Source organism: Anoplopoma fimbria, chromosome 8, assembly GCF_027596085.1.
Source record: "Anoplopoma fimbria isolate UVic2021 breed Golden Eagle Sablefish chromosome 8, Afim_UVic_2022, whole genome shotgun sequence".
Lineage (NCBI taxonomy): Eukaryota > Metazoa > Chordata > Actinopteri > Perciformes > Anoplopomatidae > Anoplopoma > Anoplopoma fimbria.
In genome coordinates, this window is record NC_072456.1 from 815,362 (window position 1) to 835,542 (window position 20,181).

The following is a 20,181-nucleotide window of genomic DNA, read 5'->3' on the forward strand; positions in this document are numbered from 1 at the left end:
CGGTTTTCATCACTTGACCAAAATGTTCAATTTACTGACGTAAGCCTGACACTCAGCCCCACAGTGTGATGAAAAATCTGTCAAGTTGGCAACAATCAAAACCACAATGAGAATATGGTGTACATTCCTCTTTTTCAAAACTGAGATTTCTTGTTTACAGAGACTGGTTTCACAATGTACGGTTTTGGACTTGAACTCACTCCACAGCTTTAATCTACAACATCCCATGTTGTTGTTCCGTGGTAGAAAAGGAATAATTACCCCCGGTAGGAGGCATGCCGCATAGCCAGCACTCCAAAAAAGTATTCGCGTTTTTTCGTGCCCTCAGTCTGATTGCCGCCATAGTTTATTATTATTTTGAAAGTTCTTCTCTATTCTCTGGAGGCTTGAACTGCACTCCAGAGAGCTGACTTTTCCCTCAAACAATAGCAGTGTAGTCAGCATGCACTGTGGGTAGAGCAAACATAATTTCTACCACAATGCCAGGATCTCAAACACAATGAAGTCACGTATGAAGTTTTCCTCTAAATTCTTCCTCATACGGCTCAACGCATTGTTTTACAGTGTCACAAGGGACTGATATTTACTGATAGTCAACCAAATGCCCTTTCCCCCAAAGTACACTGGCAGCAAGTGGACTCACTGATTTATGGACAAATCTTCAGAAGCTCTTAAGATGATTTTTTAACACAGAGAAAACTAACTTTCTTTTAAAATTTTAAGTCATTCTTCCACCTCCATTTGGCCAAAATCACTTTCACTTTCAGTGGGAAGCCAACCAATTTTGACATCTTTTTTTTTTTTCACACCACCACTTCAGCCTATCTTTCACCTCTCTCTCTCTTTTTCTGCATTTTTCTATCATCTCGCAGCATCTGTGTAAACAGTCACATCTGCCCTCTAAACTTGTCAGGAAAGCTCTTACGTAATGTTTAGATTAGTCTGCAATGAGTCTTCTCTCAGTGTAATGCTATCCAGGATCTGGGCCTCCCATAACTCTTAAAAAAGTCGGGCCGAGAGCACCTTGACATCCATATTTCAAGGCTCCTTTCTGCTGCTTCACTCTGTTTTTGTTTTTTTACCTAACTTTTTCCTCAAACTCCTTACTACCAGTTTGTGGTTGCCTGTCCCCAGCTTGCCAAAACCGTTACTTTGCGACGAATATATCGCTCACATTTGGGCTGAGTTTGGGTTTCGCTTTCAGGAACCATTGCCAGATAATAATTTGAGGCACTTGCCAGAAACAGCACCGGACAGGATGCTGGTTATACTGGAGGCACAACGCCGGGCTGGTGACTCACTGAAAAACACACCAGCGTCTTTGCCGAAGCACTTTCTCCTCCTCCTCCTCCTATAGCCTTTCCTGATTTTACTTATGGGTCGGCTTGATGAATGATGGAGCTATTAGTGCAAATCTGTCTCCAGCTACTCATTGTGGAACCACATAGCCTTACAACGGGATTGTTAACGAAAACAATAACTGGAAAAGGGAATTTAATTTTGCTCACAATCACAGCACGTATACGTTCAACTTATTACAGTAACTAAAACAACTTTCTCTCTGTCTGCATTTTTGTTTACTCCTGGCAGACACACTAGTCACTGTGAGGCCAAAAGTGGTTTTAATGTTTTTTCTGTGGTTGAGCAAAAGCTTCGTCTCTATATGCACAATGCTTTCGCAGGGCCAAGCAAGAGGGGGGACTGCCAAAATGCATTGTGCAACCGCTGTAATGCGAGAGGTGGGGTGGTCGGGCTAAGGGGGAGGAGAGAGGCAGGCGCAGGCGTGGGACGTCTGGTCCAAATCGACACACTCCGCACACGTACGGCGTGCCAAACCGACAGAGTCCCTTCCAGCACGCTAAACCAGATGTTGCCCCGTGATTCATGCGAGGAGCAGCGCAGCACAGAGGCAACGGGCTGCTAGGCACAGTGGTTGGGATGTTTACGTAGCAACGGGAGTCCAGTGTGTGTCTAATTACAGGTCTGCTCTCCCCCGCGGTGAGGCCTTTATCTCAACAGGGCTGTCGTGGAGGAGGCCGCCGTGATGACCCTGTTTGTGTCTTTTGCTTATTGAATAAAGGTCACACCGGTTTTACTCAGTTTTATTTACAGCCGTGTTTAAATTAGATTGTGGGATATTTATTTAGCTTAACTTTGACTCTGTCTGTGACTCTCACACAAGGAATAACCTCAATGAGCTGCAGTAGACGGGTCTTCACAGATAGACTCGTATCTTCGTCCAGCTCTTTCATATCTTGTCAGCCTCCCCTTAAGAGGACGCTTACGCAAATCTGCTGGAGTAAACTGAATCACGCCCCCTTCACTCTCTCTCTCTCTCTTCCTCCCTCTCCCCCTCCTCTCTCTCTCTCCATAGTTCCAGTAAGCAGGCGTGTAAATAATTTTGGTCAAAGCCAGTAATGGGAGACAGCTGGGCCTATCGTGCTTTTTCCATTGTGTTTCACAGCACTATAAAAAAAAAAAAAAGAAAGCTACTGGAGCTGGGGAGAGTTATAGAGTCATGCAGAGTGTGACTTCATTGAAGAAAGAGAGAGTAATTGTACAAAATTGGACTCTATTCAGATAACCTTCAGAAGCAATGTGAAAAAAATTATAATTTTGCTATCGTGTCGTACACCTTGGATGAGGTGTAATTTCTTATTTTTCAGCCGTAACCAGCGTGCGTGTATTAGAACTCTAGTTAACTAATGAGGCTGCAGCGGTGCCAACTTTTCAGCGCACGACTCTTTATCTGCAATATAAGTCCTAGTATGGGATTCTAGCTGAAGGCTTCCAGGTGGTGTCTTTCATCAGACCGGCCCCTCCTGGGGCCTCACCTTCCCCACTCCTTTTCCACCAGATGAGTGCCGCTGAAAGACAATGTCCCAAATTTGGAATAGTTCTTTGGAAAACAGGAGTGTCCGTCCAAAAAATTACTGCAGGTCCTTTACTTTGCCCTAACAGTCATTTGGGTTAGATCACAAACACACGCACGCACACTTGGAAATTATTTCTTTTTCCACTTGTTTTTCAAAATTTTATTTGAGATTTTTAATAGAGACAGTATTTGTGGTCTGTTTGTAGGAAAAGGATAACCATTAGCTACAGTGGTATGCCCTTTAAGAAGCACTGTAATAGGCTGTCATTATTTTGTTTTTAATATAAATGACTATTAAGTAGCACATCACTGTATTGCACATGTGTTTAATCATCTGCTATCTTTGTATTTTTTTTACTGACAATCTATTCATAGCGTATTTATTGTGTGGTGACTGTTCAAACAAGCCTATTATACATCACACTTTTCCGTTTGTGAGCTGTCCAGTAAAGAGGCCTTCCCAGCGTCCTTTGTACGTGTTAAAACACGACGGCAGCGTGGCATTTGACAAGTCATTCTTCTCTTTTTCGCCCTCCCTTTCCTGAAGATGAAGAACCCCGGAGGAATGTAGTCCCCTTCCAGCTTGTGTGAAAACACGGCCTGCCTTGCCCTTTCTCACCTCTCTGGCTCCTTCACACTGGGCTCACACACTGGCACAAAGGGCCGGCATTGTGTCGCTCTTTGCTTTCTGTTGCTTCTCAAAAGCGTCCGTTATCGCGTCTGAGTGATGATGTTTTTGTAAAATATCACAGGATCACAGGAAGGACTTCTTTTGGGGCTGCTATTTGATTGATGTTTTTTTTTTTTTTTTTAGACGTCAATGCACTAAATGTGCTTGCTGTTATTGATTAAGCAAAATTCTTTCCACATGCCCCCTTGGATGTTCATTTCGAACAGAAATCGCTCGTTTTGATAGCCAGGAACAATATCTCTGATCTCGACCATCCAGTTGAGACATGACATAGATGAAATGTGAAAAGAGTCATTGCAAATATAATCGATTGTGTTTTATAGTGTTGTGTTTACTTTACAACATGTATTTCAAATGTCTTTCCATTCTGTGGCTTTTGGAATTTCCGGACTTACAGACAGTAATTCGACAAGCGTCCTTCAAGCTTCCAGCTAGCCTTTTACCCCAGCCTGTCCAACATATTGACTTTCCATCACTGCCGCCGGTTGATATTAAATACTGTGGATTAAGTATTTCTGACGAGGCAGATGATTCTACACAAATGGAATGAGGCTGATATCAAGTTTGACAACACAAGTGACCCTGGGGCGCAGCTCCCTGCACCCCCCACTGGGTTTGAATCTTTGTGAATGCAGATGAAGTAGCAGCTCCCGAACCCCCCACCAAGCTGCTGTCGGAGAACATGGCTTTTGCAGGCATTTATGATTGATGATGGAGATGCCGTTCATTTCTCTCCATCGCCCTGTTTAACCAGGAAAGGCACTTCTGCTTGGATACTTATAATACTTCTAAGTACTGCCATGCTCGATGCAGTCCATTTATAGTATGTCAACAAAGTCCTATCTGGTTGAAACCTTGCCACATAACCACTGTGTAATAATGGCACTATTCTATTGGTTAGGGCTGGGTTTCTGTACTCGATGCCTTTAAGGTACCGAAATATCCAAGCACCAAGTAGTATCAAAACTTCTCCAGTCAAACGATACCTGCAATTGATCCTTTTAGTGTATAGTAAAAAAATACAATTCGTAAGATTTTTCTCAAAGCCAATCACCATAAGCGTCCTTTGATTCAATGCAACCTGTGATTGGCCCACTACGGCAGCAGCTACAACCCATACAGCCGGCTCTGAACACAGAGATGTTTAAGCCGGTGGCTAGCAGATAACAGTGCTAACAGAGCAAACAGCGCTAACCATGGTAACAGTGCTGACAGAGCTAACAGTTTTTAAACTAGGGGGGAAGGGAGGGGGAATGTTACGCCTTTCCCACAACGTGGTCCCGGCACTGTGTTATTTCTTTTTTGCAAAGTCGTTCCGCAGTTATTGACACCTACTCTGCAAAACTGTTTTAGGAGGAGTTTTGTCAAAGAAAGAATCAATCTGAAACCACTGTATGAGGGCTGTGCAGTTCGGTGGCGATTAGCTAGCCAGTGGGACACAGTTATGATGTGTAAATGAAGAACTCTATTGGTATCGGTTTCACTTTAAGGGTACTGGTAGTGTACATTTTAAAATGATAATCAGCCTTACTGTTAACACATTTTCTGTCATTACCAACCAAGCCTTCACTCATTTCAGTTTTGCTCAGGGTGTGACAATAATTAATTTATATCTGAGAATGCTCCCTCATGAAGAACTATGAAGAGATATACATCGCGTTATACAACCTTAACCAACCTTATACTCCAAAATCTACTGCTTTGGAACATAGATACCTGACTGCTTAACCATTTACTACTTTTGAGATACACATGCAGCCAGTCCTTGTATTGTGACTTGTGCTGACAACTTTTTTGTTCTCTGATATTATTGGTCCAGACAGCACATGTCAGCACCCATCAGTAAAGACATACAGTGACAGCACATTCAGTAAAGTCTTTAGTCGTATGCACACATGCTCGGCTGTCTCACTTTACACAGTGGCTCCTGTGTTCCTCTGGGAGTTAGCCTTGTCATCCATCTCTTCAAAGCCCTCTGATTTATGTCTGCATTTAGAGGTAGAGAGAAATGTACCCGCTTCCATCTCCTCTGCTTGCCCGTGGCTTCTTATGCCGCTTGTAATTGGTCAGGTTTTTTTTGTACTTCTTTTAACTAATGGTGATGGTTTACCAACAGGTGCCCACTTCATCCGTCAGGGCTGATGAATAATAACCAGGCTCACTGTCAGGAGCAGTAAAAGTGTTTTACCCGCCTTTTATTGTAACCTATCAACTACTGTATCTTTATCAAACAGAATAGTTTATTATATATTTTTTATCAATAAAAAATCAACCTAATTCTACTATTCCTAAAAAAAATGGTTTACATTTTTTTCAAGGAAACACCAGCACAATGCCATTACTAACAACCTCAGTTGTAGCAAATGTTGGTATGCTAAGACGCTAAACTAAAATGTGGCAATATGGTAAACATACCTGCTACCACACATTAGCAGGTTAGCACTGTCATTTTGAGCACGTTAGCATGCTGATTTTAGCATGTAGCTCCTGCCTAGTAGAGCCGCCGTAGCATTGCCTTGGATGCTTAGTCATGTTTTTGGTAACTATAAACATTATTGAGAGTATATTAACCATTTTTTACATTTAATAACAATTTACTACATTAATATACATGTATATACATTTAGGAAAGAGCATTCATATTTTTTCAATGGCACTTTGTTTTCCTTTGCATCCACTCCCTTCACTGTTGCGGACGTTTAACCATCCACATGGATGTAATGTTTTGTCTGAACACCTGTTATTATACTTACAAACTGAAAAAAAAGCTTTCCTTACATATGCATACTTGCATTTGCTCCACGTCTCCCATATAGATAAAATCAAAACCATTCAAACTCCTGTCTTTTAGCTGTTTTTTTCAATTGCGTGCTTGCTGACAAGATCATGTTCGATGACCAATAAGGTGTTCTTGGGTGATATTCCAAGTTCCAAAGACACAAACAGGGTCATCACGTTCCAGAAGATATGGAACTTCAGATTTCACACTTTGATGGGTGAGTTTACGACTTCCCTAGTGGAATTCAGGCTCACCCCTCTCCCTCCTCCCTTCATCCCGTTCCAGCTTCCTCCTCTTCTGCCTTCAAGAGATAAATCCTTTTCATAGTCAGGCCAATGAAGTGAACCTACATTACCCTTATGAAAGGCTTTACTCACTTCCTGTAGTAGTGGCCCAAGGTTCAGGGGTGAGTGGGCTGCGCTAATGTCAACACTGCAGAGCCAGCGATTCTTTTAGTACAAAGCCCCTTAGGCCAACAAAAGCGGGCAGAATATTACGTTCCCTTAACTGGTTTGCGTAGTTCATGAGAATCATGCCCTGCAGTAAAAAAAGAAAGGAGACCAGAGGATTCATTTAATCCTCTAGTTCATATGGAAACTGGGATATCTCAGGTATACGGAGGAGATATATAGAAACAAAGAGGCCCCTTTGTGCTACTTTAATGAAATTGGCCTTATTATATCTTTGCATTATTGGACAACTTTATTGGAAAGGCATTCAGTTTCATTATTGTCCTTTATCCAATAGGAAATTATAACATTGTGTTATCTGTTGACCTGTGTAAGGTAATCTTTACTGCTTTCACTTTATAATGAATCAGAAACACAATTAGCCTGCAATGTAATACTGGGAACTAGACATGTGAGGATGTGTATGCACACACACACACACACACACACACACACACACACACACACACACACACACACACACACACACACACACACACACACACACACACATGGGGGGAGGTTCTGTTTGTTTATCTTCGGAAATGGCTTTGTGGGAATATCAGATTTGTCCCCAACTGGCACACAGACTGACATCACTTCCTGTGCCCAAGTCTTGGCTCAGCGCCACAGTGTGGAAGGAAACAAAGTGTATTCTTTGGAAACAGAGGCGTTTATCGCTGGTAAGATAGGAGAGGACTGTATTGATAAATTGACCTAACAGGAAGGGTCCTACTTTCGTAATCTTTCAATTAAAAATTTTGAGATTAAAATACTTGGTCCACTTTCCAGTTTATGTCCTAAGTAAACCAGAACTTTGAAACTGAAAGAAGCTTGGATCATACACTATAAAAGAGGGATTATTTTGTCTAAATCTGAAATGATTCATTCATTGTTAAAGTATTTTGATGATTGGTAAGTTGTTTATGGTAATATTTTAAGCAAAAATGCTTCCATGATGTTTAAGCAGAGAAAAAAAATCCACTGCTTCTCAGGTTGTAATGTAATGTTTTCGAAACTACACATCATTTGCACTGCAGACAATTTGCAACAGCGCCACCCATGGAGGAATGCATTAACAGAAACAAACAAATAAATATTATTTTAAATTCATATTTGTGATTGAATGTTTTACAATTTGAATACTGCTGGACATAGTAAACTTTTTAAAACACACTTTGAAAAGCTTGTAGTCTCGTAAAAGGTGTAAAAATGGTGGCAGGACTTTTAATCACCGTCCTTTTATCACATGCTGGAATAGACTGGACTACAACATATCTGAAAGAAATATCAGCTCTTAAATCATAAAAGAGGTTATAGTCCAAAAGGAGGCTGCCAAAGAATGTGAATGTGAATGTCTAGTGACATCACCAGCTGGATCTCACATTGTTTGAATATATCAAGAGTGGGTATTTATACAATGCTCCCTCTTTAATTTGGATTTACTATATTCACTTCCTGTCTTACCTCCAACACTATCAAAGCCAAGCCGACATGCTTTTTTGGCAATGTAAATTAACAAAAGACGATAATTAATATCCTGTTACAGAAAATACATATTCCTCTTGCACTTGGTTTTGTAATGCCAAATCCAGTGTTGCTCTTAGAATCAGTCTGTGTATATTTAGTGCAGATCCCCCAAAAAGGCATAACTCAAGAAATAAACATTTAACTGTGGGTGGTTCGGAGAAAAAGAGGTACTTTAAGGTGCACGTCACAAATCTTTCATGTTCTTGTCCTAAACGTCTTGTGTAGAATGAGTCACACAGGTCATGAGCTGTGCAGGGATGAACCAAGAATAAAGTATGTAACTGCTCTAACTTTATTTAGTGCTTCAACCTAAACTGAAAGCTTTTTTTCAGCACTTCACTTTACTTCAGTAACTGTAGTTGGAACCCCTACTTCCGCTTCAACATTTTTCAGTATTTCATCTTGTTCAAAGGTTTTAACAGTACATTTTCAGCAGTGCATAAGTTTCTTTAGAAAATGTTTAGCATTTCCCAGGTTATTTAGTTTCTACGTGGCACAGTAAGCCAGGTAAAATGTGATATTATTATACAGTAGGGTCTTTTGTTACAATGTGTGGTAGGATCCAATACTAACTTTTTTACCAGGTACTGAGTATCGTCAAGCAGCTATTATTTGGTGTGTAATATGCTTTAGCTTTGTTGTTCATTACAAGCGAACATATTTCCAATTAAAAAGCCCCAACACAATTTAAAATGTGTTCCTCTCATTGAGTTGGTGAAAATAGATAATAAAATAACGGTTTATGTTGGGGCTAACTGTAGTGGAAAACCGAAAGTGTTGAAGAAAGTAATTTTTTCCACACAGAAATTTCCCTCCAACTTGTCACTTTCACAGCTCAAACCGCAAAACTCCACTTACACTTTTAGATGTGGTTTTACACCTGTGACATTTCAGAGTTATTCAAATGCCGCATTGTCTGCTGACTCCAAAGACGTCAGTCCTCACTCTGATTAAAAAGACGTTTAAGGTATTGTGGACATGCAGAGATGTGATGAGGTGATCTACTGGATTCTCTGAATAGCTGCCGATAACAAGCATCTTTTGATAGACGCTATTGGCTAAATAAAGTCTGATCAATTTCTGACCATTTGTTTGTTTGCTCTAGATATGGCAGCTATCTTAAACGCCCCTCTGAGCACAGTGTCGTGTGTGTGTATGAACCGCAGAGCACAACAAGCTGGTGGGTGGTACCCAGTCCTGCTCAGATGGTTTTAAACTGTTTTTTTATTTCCTTTCAGAGTTTCAGATCATTCCCCCATTAAAACAGTATCACAACTCCCAGCATGCAAAGCTCAAAGAGCAGATTTGAACATTTCTGCGACTCTAAAAAGACAAAATGCAAAAGCTAATAACTTTGTAAATATATCAATAACAAAAAATACAGATTTTTACCGACATTCAGGTCTTACTTTCGAGTTTTAAAATCTTTTTTTAATTATTGATTTTTATTGATTTTAATGTATTTTCTTACTTACCATTCAGATCATTGCTTCATTTTAATTAATTGTGAATGTGGCTTGACCTCACAGCTGGACAAGGGGATGGGATCGGGGTGGTGATTAGATGTTGACATTGAGTCTATTGGGTCAGATCAGGAAGACCAGGATCTGACCGACTTGTCCATATTTACTTTTCCTAAAGCTGTGCTGTTGCTGATTTAGACACAGTTCTTTGAGAACTAGAAATTGGTGGTTGGAGCTCCCCTGCTTTTTTACTGTGGATTGGCTGCGGGGTCAGTATGCTTTGGTTGGCTGGATTGAGATTGATGTACAGTATGATGAAGGTATAGGAACATTCATCTTTGTGCACGATGAAAATCATGGATCAGATTTTGTCTGACCTTGAGGAAAAGAAGCGCCTCACCACTTTATTCCAGTGTTTTTAAAAATGAATGTTCAAACCAAAATGTGCACTGCAATTACCTTTTGGCAATGCATCATGTTTCATCATGTTCATATATCGAAAGCTGAGGTTTGGAGATATTAGTCTGTAGCTTACCACAATACAGTTGTACAGTAAGTTTACGGCAATAATTCAGTACTGAGGTACCAAGAGTGGTGAGCTGCAAGCTACAAAGGCATCTAAATGGACACAACAGATTTTTTAGTCTTTGCATATTTCATTGTAGGATATAGTTAGGGTTACACTCTCTGCGATTCGTCTTCCATACAGTTGGTATTCTCATGTCTCTGAAGACGTTCAATAAATTGGAGAGATTACTGTTACAGCTGGAGTATCAGATTTAACATCAGATCTGGCTGTATCTGTCGGGTTAAGGCGGCACTTGTGTCATGGTCTGCAGAGTGTCTAGCTGGACTTGTTTTTCGGGCAGACTGAACAACAGCTTCTCTCATTCCTCTGCTGTGGGCGTTTGGCCTGGCCAGCTAAAAGGCACTAGTAGCAGCTGGACAGGACGTACTCTGTCCTCCATCGATGACCGAGGGAACATGGTGAGAGAGGCGGGGGAGACAGAATCGGGGGGAGAGAGGCAGAAAGACAGACAAGGTGACAGAAGATACTAAGCTGTGGCAGGGCCAACAGTTGTAAGTGTTTTTCTCCTCAAAACCTTTTTTGTCTTCTGTCCATCTAGGCTGTAGGCTGATGGTAAAAGCATATGTGATGGACTTAGAACTGGACAGAACAATTGAAAGAGTGATAAAGGATTCATGATTTTCTCCTTCTATCAACCTGATCCAATTAAGTAAACATATGTGGTTCAATTGAAAGCATCAATTGAATCTAAATGATTATTCGATGAAACACAAATACACATATATAAAATATGATTGTTTTTCATGATTTGGTTTCATTGCCTGCAATTGACCTGTTTCAGTTCAGTCTCACGGGTCTCATTATCGATGTTACCAGTCGATGTTGTAATAGCACTTATAAACAGATTCATGCAATCTGCCCAGCAACAAACGGCTAACTTTTATTCTTTAGATGCACAGAAACATGACTCCAAATATACGCTAAAGTTGCTATGTATCTTGGGGATGTAAACAACCTTGTGCTAAAACGTTAGCTACATCAATTTAAAGGTGACTTTAAGGTCAGTGTTGAGGCTTGTTTTGGCTCTTCCCAAATTTGCAGGTAGATCAGGTTTAGGCAAACAATTGTCGTAAGAGTGGCACCAAAGGAATCAGCATAGCATCATTAAAATCAGACGAGTTGTTTTCTTTCCCCCTTGTCAGCTACAAAGTAAGGGTGTTCTGATCAGGATTTTTGGGCCGGATTAGTGGAAGCAGTATCGGCCGATATTGTATCGGTGTGATATATCACCAATCACAGGGTCTATTTGAAGCCTTCTATTTCTTGCGTGTTTAGCGTCATCTGATCGGCTCTTTTAATCGGCCTTTACACATTTACAGATTCAATTCCCCCGATTCCCATTCCATTCAATTTCAAATTCCATCCACTATGTGTATCAGAAAATTTACTTGTGTCACTTATGTTTGCGTTTTTGGTTTTTAAGTTACGTTGTTATTCCACGTATTTTCTCAATTGTGTCCAAAAAGAGGGCGGGCGCAATGAGCAGACACACACACACACACACACACACACACACACACACACACACACACACACACACACACACACACACACACACACACACACACACACACACACACACACACACACACACACACACACACACACACACACACACAGACAGATATACAGAATACAGCAGAGGAGCGGAATTGCCAGGCCAGTGTTAACCTGGCATCAGTGGTAATGGTAGTCATGGTCAGGGACATCACCTAAATGACCTAAATGACATCTTCTGGAGACAATGAATATCTATGAGAATGTCATAAAAGCCTAGAAGGAATTTGTTGAGATTTCTTGCTCTAGAGCAAAGTATTGATCAGAGAGACTGGCCTCTCTTATACTCTTAAAAACTTTTAAATGCCCTACTTTTCTATCCATGTGGCCCTTTTTTTTTCTCCCACACGCCACCCTTTTCTGTTGTATTTTTAAGCATAAAAAAAATCTGATCATTGCCCAATGAGTATTGTAATGTCTTGGCAGTCTCCCAGAAAGAACTACGTTTTTCTTTGTTTGTCTGGCAGTTGTTTGTTATTCTCCATGTGTGAGGGGAAAAAGTGAGTTGGATTGCCCTCAGACGTGTTTGTGGGAGTGAGACTTGATGACATGGTTAGGCTTCGGTCCTTTGGGAGTAAGGGGGGGGGGGGGGTAAAGCGGGGGTTGAAATATTGATGCACCACAGGTTTTTGCCATTAAGAAGCCTTGTCCTTTTATCAACATAAAAAAGGACCTTGGCGTGCTTTATTATATATGTATGCTCCCAATAACAGTTAATCTATCTGGAGTGATTCACAATCGACAAGAGGCAGCACAAAGTTCAGGTTGAGACATCTGTCAAGGGCTTGGGATTCGTCTCAAGAGACAAATAAGGTAATAATAAAGCCTCTGTTTTTCTTTAACTCACAACAAGGAGAGGGGAGCTATGCCATACATAATATCTGGCTTTATGCTGATATACCATAAGCTTATTGGAAAGCACGGAAGGAGAAAACAATAGCTATGTGTTCTGAGAAACTACCCGAAAAAAAGGTTTCCCCCTTAGCTGTACCCCGCTGTTGAGGCACCATGTTTTTGGAGTCAGTCAGAGGAGAATTAAACATTGTTATCTAACTGTCTTTCACTCAGACTTTAATGATTTCCAAATGTTTCATCTGATTGCAAATTGGCTACATTTTGGGTGTAGCGTGATGTGTTTGAAATGTGAGCGGGCCTCGGCTGGCACAAGGCTGAGGGGTAAAACACAAGGTCTGACCCCGTGAAAAACAAAAAACCTGGTCGAGGACGTTCTCACAGTATAGATGACGCTCTAATAGAAACAGGCTGTTTGGTTGCTCACTCAAACCTCAGTGGTGTGTGCCACCCTGGCTTTATGTGAGATGGGTGTATGTCTTGTATGTGCAATCTACACCCTGAATGTGATTAAGTGGGTCATACAGAGGTAGAGCATAAAGCAGCCAGCACTAAATGAAGATCTCAGGCTGTGGCGAAGCTTGTTAACCACCTGAAAGCTTGTGGTTGAAATGGAAGTTCCATGTCATAAGAGAGCAAATGTGGATGTTAAGTGACTTCTTGTAAACATCAGGGAAACTTTGTTTGAGCCAAGTAGCCCAGGCGTTCACAGAAGTGGATTACAGCTGACTGTGCAGTAGACAAAACACTGACAGAGACCCGACTGACTGAGGTTCGGTGTCCTGCTGAGGGCTGCTTTGCTTGATGGACCGGGCTCAGTTTCTGTTTTCTGTATTCGTGTGTGATGTCTGTGACGGAATTGAGAGCAGCTACTAGAGAGAGATAGAGAGATGATAAGCGTCCATCCGTAACCCTTTTATGGAACTTCATGGCCAATAAAGATCACTGATTATTATTGACAGATTGTTATGACCAAATCAGATCTGAGAAGCAGCCAGTTGAGCATTCTAGTTAAGACCTCTTTATGTTTCCACTGTCAATACAATTTTGAAAATAAGTTGCAGTTATTATAAGAAAGACATTTTTTTTATAGACATTGTTTATTTTTTCTTCTCTTATAAGGACACTGCACCAATTTAGCATTGCAATTTTTAATATTGTCTGTTTATACTGTTTAAAGGAGCATCAAAATAGATGCATCAGAACCAGATATGTAATCTTTTTTTCCCAATGCATTCCTCATCCTTGTCAAAATCTGGGGCCGACATTACCCACAATGCAAAAGGACTTCCGATAGTCCAGGTTGGAGATTCTGTTGTGTTATTATAATAACAACAGCTAAAGTAGGCTTCAGTCTGGTAAGCTCACTTATCCGCATCACCGGATATTTTTTTGTAAACTATTTAAATCTGGGCTGACTCAAGTGACATCACTTGATGACAATTATCAGACTTTGTGCAGCTCCTCCTGGAGACACTAAAGGCTTTGTACAACTTATATTTACATATACAGTAGCACTACGCAAGACCTGTAAACAGACATTAATGTTAAGCTCCCCTTTAAAGTGCTTACATTTTAAACAAATGTATCTATCTACCTGTGACGTTATTATTTCAGTATTCATTCACAATCACATAAGAGAAAAAGTTCCACCTTACCAGATGTGATTATTGGCCACAATTCCGCAATGGGAACAATAATAATATATCTGCAGCTTATTTATCATGCATCCCTACTATTTAGAGCCAAATTATTTATTTTGCTAGTCTTGTTGATACTTTAAGTGTGATACCTGTCAGATACACTTGCTTCAGAGGTTCACTTACATTCCCAGTGCAGTATGACATAGGAAGGTGTGAATAGGATCATTACTGCTGTAGTATAGACCATGTCTTGTCCAGGATCTTGTCACTTCTCCAAGGCAACGAGTGAAGGGCAGAGCTAATGGTTACCTACAGGCTTTACAAGACGGAGTGCACTTAGAGTGTAAAGTCTGCTTCACCTCTTATGCGATTAAATGTCAAATTTGACCATTCCAGGAAAATGAAAACGGTTGAAATTGCCTTAAGAGAATTCAAACTGTGTTGATTATATGTTTCACGTGTTACTCAGCTTATAGGTGGTCAGACTGAGAGGCACTACCTTGTCCAGAAGAAAAAACTTAATTATAGAGGATTGAGAAAAAGGACATTTGCTTAATAATTTGTATATGTAAAATTTGTTGGTATAAGTTGCTTGTCACAATGAGGATTTACTTGTAAAAACTCATTGCGGATGGCATTATAAATAGTCAGTTTCTCAGAAAAATTAACATTTCGCATTTTTTTTAAGTTCCCTTTGTTGAAAGGATTTAGACTGACTCTTTTCAGGAGGAGATCATAATGGCCATGGGACATGACTCCAGAGCTCATACACGATTTACATTATTAAGTCAGAACTATTCCTCTCTTCCCTGCAGGGCCATTGTTCCGCAGCCCATGTGAGCTGCTGTCGGTGGGACACCCGGTGCAGGCCTCGTTGAGGAGCTTCACCGCCCTGTCAGGCTGCGCCAGCCGGGGCACCACCGGCCTCCCTCAGGAGGTCCACATCATCAACCTGAGAGGACTTGTTCCAGAGGGACCAGACAACACCCCGGCTGAAGTGAGTCATTCTTAGTAAAAGATCTAAACTTGGAGTTATATTGTCTACCACCATAACTCCTCAATAAAAACATTCATAATTAAACTTTGAACCGAAATAGTACAAAGGGAAGCCTACAACAATTCTCTAAAACCATATTTACTTTCAGTGTTTTTTAACATAACAGGGTAACTCTGGTATTTTTCAACCTGGACCTCATTTTAATGCTAGTCTTTGCCTATAGACAGCATAAAACATGGCCAATACCAGTTGACATGAAAGAACCATTAAAACGCTCCCAGTTGAAACAAACACCTAACCATTTTTCTATTGTACATTTGTTAAACGGCCAAGGCGACTTGTTTTGTTTCCAGGTCGTAACCTCTAGTTCTTCTACTCTGTTAACTTGGGGATTACAGCCATCTGTAGCACAGGGCACCAAATTCTGACGAAACTACAAAGACTAGTTTATTTGCTCCAAACCAGTTGAAGAAAACACACCTAATTCTTTTTAGTTTTTCCCGACCCTTCAAAAATGTGCTTAAATATTTGCAATTGAATGGAAGCATTGCTATTGTCAGTGGAAGCTCTACTAGGTACAGTAAACCCCATGATCAGATGAGCTTACCTTACCTAACACATGACTTTCTAGAAGGTGAAAAAACAAGACAATGATTAGTCAGTCATTTAAATGTCTGCACAGAGGTATTTTCCAACCACTGATCTGTTCAGTGCACTCATTCAAACTGTCAGCACATCTCCTGATAGTGTTCCATAGGTTGATGGAGGTTTAGAAACCACTCCCTGTCTTCAGGTGTTATACAGACGACTCAATATTATAGCCATAGTTTGAAGGTGAATCATGTGCCCAAGGCCTTCGAAAACATAACAGTCCCACTTTCCCATCCCCCTCAGTCACAGCAGTGTGAAAAGCAGCATGTATACACTTGCCATTGCAATTTTGCTGCTGATGCAGGCTTAAACATCTCCATGCCCAAATACACAGAAACACAGTGAGTTTGCTGCATCGGCAGGTAAATACAGGAATGACTCTCTGGTTTGAGAGGCTGTGCTTTTTCTGAACTTAAATGATAAGAGCTCTGTGATCATAACAACGAGAGGGATTTGTCTTTTGTTGTAGTCTCTCATGTTTACGCCACACAATGTAATGTGGAGGACTTGAACCAGTTACAAGGCTTCTTTTACATTTGAGATTTGACGGATATTTTTGATTACAATCTTTATGAAGGACTGAGTAGGATGTTGTTTCAGCATTGGCATTGCAATGAGAAAAAGATACATTGCAAAGATGCACTGTAATTATGTCCAACATGATACAATATTTCAACCATTTTCCCCGCTTGATATAAAGTAACAAAGTTTATTTTTCATTGTAATACAGACAAGCGTTGTAATCCAGTTGATGAATTACCTAATCAGTACTTAATAAATTAAATTTGGTGTCTCTTTTTTCATAAATATCCTGTTTTGATGTTGAATAACCAATCACAGTTATTACGAATGGAATGATTTGTTTTACACAAAAAGAAAAAAAACAAAACGTTTAACATAGAGACAGTAGACACTGCCAAAACGAAACCAATTGATCGTGAGAATAAATTCTACATACCATTGAGCAACATTTTAGTTTAAACAAAGAAGATTTATTACAGAAGACAAGAACTCTTTCTTTTAAATTTTACTACCATTACCACTGATGCCAGGTTAACACTGGCCTGGCAATTCCGCTCCTCTGCTGTATTCTGTATATCTGTCTGTGTGTGTGTGTGTGTGTGTGTGTGTGTGTGTGTGTGTGTGTGTGTGTGTGTGTGTGTGTGTGTGTGTGTGTGTGTGTGTGTGTGTGTGTGTCTGCTCAGTGCGCCCGCCCTCTTTTTGGACACAATTGAGAAAATACGTGGAATAACAACGTAACTTAAAAACCAAAAACGCAAACATAAGTGACACAAGTAAATTTTCTGATACACATAGTGGATGGAATTTGAAATTGAATGGAATGGGAATCGGGGGAATTGAATCTGTAAATGTGTAAAGGCCGATTAAAAGAGCCGATCAGATGACGCTAAACACGCAAGAAATAGAAGGCTTCAAATAGACCCTGTGATTGGTGATATATCACACCGATACAATATCGGCCGATACTGCTTCCACTAATCCGGCCCAAAAATTAAAAAAAGTAAATTTTCTGATACACATAGTGGATGGATTTATTCAGCCCTAAAATGTATGACTGCTGGCGTGTCCTGCCAAGTGAGGTTGCTTTGTTTCATCTACAGTAGCTACATATATAAATGTGTGAAGGTAGAAAATGATTAGACTCAGATCTATATTCACACAAAACAAATCGTATTGGGTTTTATTTTCAGACCAATTGAGTGGTCTTTATGGGAAAGCATGTTGAGTGCAATCCTTACATACGGTGAAGATCTTTGACGTAAATTACAAGGATTATTTTTCAGTTTTTCAATTTGTTCCATAAGGACACTTTAGAAAGTCAAACAATCTTAATCTTAATATGTTTTGCTGCTGTTGAAGCTGCCACAACCCTTGAGACTGTCTGTCTAAATCTTGGTTTAACTTGCTCTCAAGAGATCCTTCTGGTGGTAGTGATGGACCAAGTAATGGTTCAAGAATACAGTCAGCTGAGAAGGTAGTGAAACAGATTCTTTGTATGTTTTTGTTTATCTTGTCCTAAGTTAAATATATTTGTCTTTAATGCATATTATTACAATCTAAGGCAGAGGGATAAGGGAAATTAAAGAAATTTGGACTTTGGTCCATTTTTTCTTTTGGCTCTGTACTGAATTTAATGCATCTAAAAGAAAATCAAGAATAATTCAATTTAGAATTTAATTTACATTGTTAATTGCATTTGTTTTTAACAGATGTTTAGAATAATGAGCTCCATAAATGACAGCTCACGGCATAACTGTAATAGATAGTCCAGTAAAACCTTCTGTGAAATCCATCTCTTCAAGTCGATTTAACCAGCTGTTGGTAACCCATCACCTCAGTGGTCAAGTGAGGACTTCTGCGGAGGAGGCAGACATCCAGCTGTCTGTTCCCCTCTGCCCACAGCCTCGGCTGCTGAAGGTCACTCCAGCTCTGGTTGAGATTAGTTTGCCCAGCAGAAGCTTGTTCCGTGCGTGGAGATTCCTGTTCGTGATGAGATAAGATCAGCACTCACACTCTGGTCCGTGATTGAATTTCCACCTGGCTCGTGGGCACAGATTGGCCTGTTCTGACACAAGCAGCCTCTTCAGTTCTTAGCCTTCAACAAGACTGTGTTGGAGGACACACAGTGCGTCACATTGTCGTCTAATTGACACAATTTACCCCTGATCTGTGATCTTTTGTGAAGGAGGAGGTGATAATCTAGTGGAAAAAAGGAAATAACAAATTGAAACGAGGGATATCTTAAAATGTTTAACACCCTTGGCCCCATTTGGACAAGGATGCTCTTACGTAAAAGACTATGAAAAAGGAACATAGTGCACTTTATGATTTATCTTTGATCAATGTCAGTTTAAGAATAAAACATATTCCTGGTTTCTGAAGCAACTTGAAAACAAGTAAAGTTGGAAATAAGGAGGTTCATCTGTTACTTGAACGTACTTTCTAAAAACAAGCCATGAATCTCCACAACCACTTCTCTTTAAGGGACATTCCACTGAAAATGAGGTTTGAATATCAAACAGTAACACCTTTAGGTTTGAAAGGTGGTTCTGAAAACTTTATAGCTTGCTCTTTTGCAAAGGAGAATAGTTGCTGCCAGTCTTGGATTCAAGAGTTACAGTGGATTCCAACAGCATCCCAGTTTCACTGCGAAATAAAACTTTTACGTAAACTTCTCAAACCACTCTTGCGGCATAATCCATTTCTCCTCTGTCCATCTCTATGCTCAGTTTGTGGCAATCACTCATATCGGTGCTAAGATATGGCTATGTATACAGCTGAATTTGTTGCTTTGTATTGAGTGTACAAACACAAGAGGGGCATTGATCATCTAAATCTCAACAGGAAAGCCAAAAGGTTATTTTCCAAAATGTTGAACTATTTATTTAATTTAAGTGCTTTTGGCTGTCAGATTTGGAAGCGTCCAAATTGAGTTCCCTCTCAGTAATGGGTCTCTTCCCGTGCTTGCTTTCACATGTGTATCCTTTGCTTATTTTCAAAGTCAGCAGAGAGGTGCCTGGTCAGCCTGTGGCTCTGTAGATTTTTTCATAAAGCGCTCCTCCTTACCTCTGCTGATGAGGGTAGAAAGCAGTGTCTGGCCACAGAGTAGACTGTATTCGAATGTTTTGAACAAAGGCCTGCAGCACAAAAAGGGTGCCTGTGGCTGTGACTGGCTGTCTGAGTTGAGGGGGCTGCGAGAGAATGCGATGTGCCCCAGTGACTCATCTCCAAGTGTCTGCAAAAGCCAGGCCTTGACCAGGTAGGGGAATAAACCCCCTATTGGCCATGATGTGTACATGGACTAATGTGGACAAAAGGGATCACATGGTCCTGGGCTACGACGTGTGAGGCCTGCTTCACATCTCTCTCACATCCACTTGTGAAAGTGGCGGCTTGCAGTTTGTCCATGTATCCAGTGAAGACGTGAGAGCAATGAATTGTTTCCTGTCTGCACCAGTGAACCCATTCAGTACGGGTATTAACTAAGGGGTACGAGCTGCTATCCACAGAAAGAAATGCACAGCTGGACCTGACTCAGAATACACACTTTGGCTCCTGGCCAAACTACACACCGCAGCTGAGT

At 40.6% G+C, this 20,181-nt stretch overlaps 1 protein-coding gene across 2 annotated transcripts in view; it reads left to right on the forward strand.

Annotated features, from left to right (window-relative positions):
* The window catches only part of tgfbr3 (transforming growth factor, beta receptor III), a 69,236-nt gene that overhangs the window by 6,844 nt on the left and 42,211 nt on the right, over positions 1-20,181 (forward strand). For both annotated transcript variants that reach the window (XM_054602646.1, XM_054602647.1), the window contains exon 3: positions 15,244-15,425. In XM_054602646.1, the coding sequence (XP_054458621.1) occupies positions 15,244-15,425 (182 nt within the window). The remainder of the gene's footprint in view (positions 1-15,243; positions 15,426-20,181) is intronic.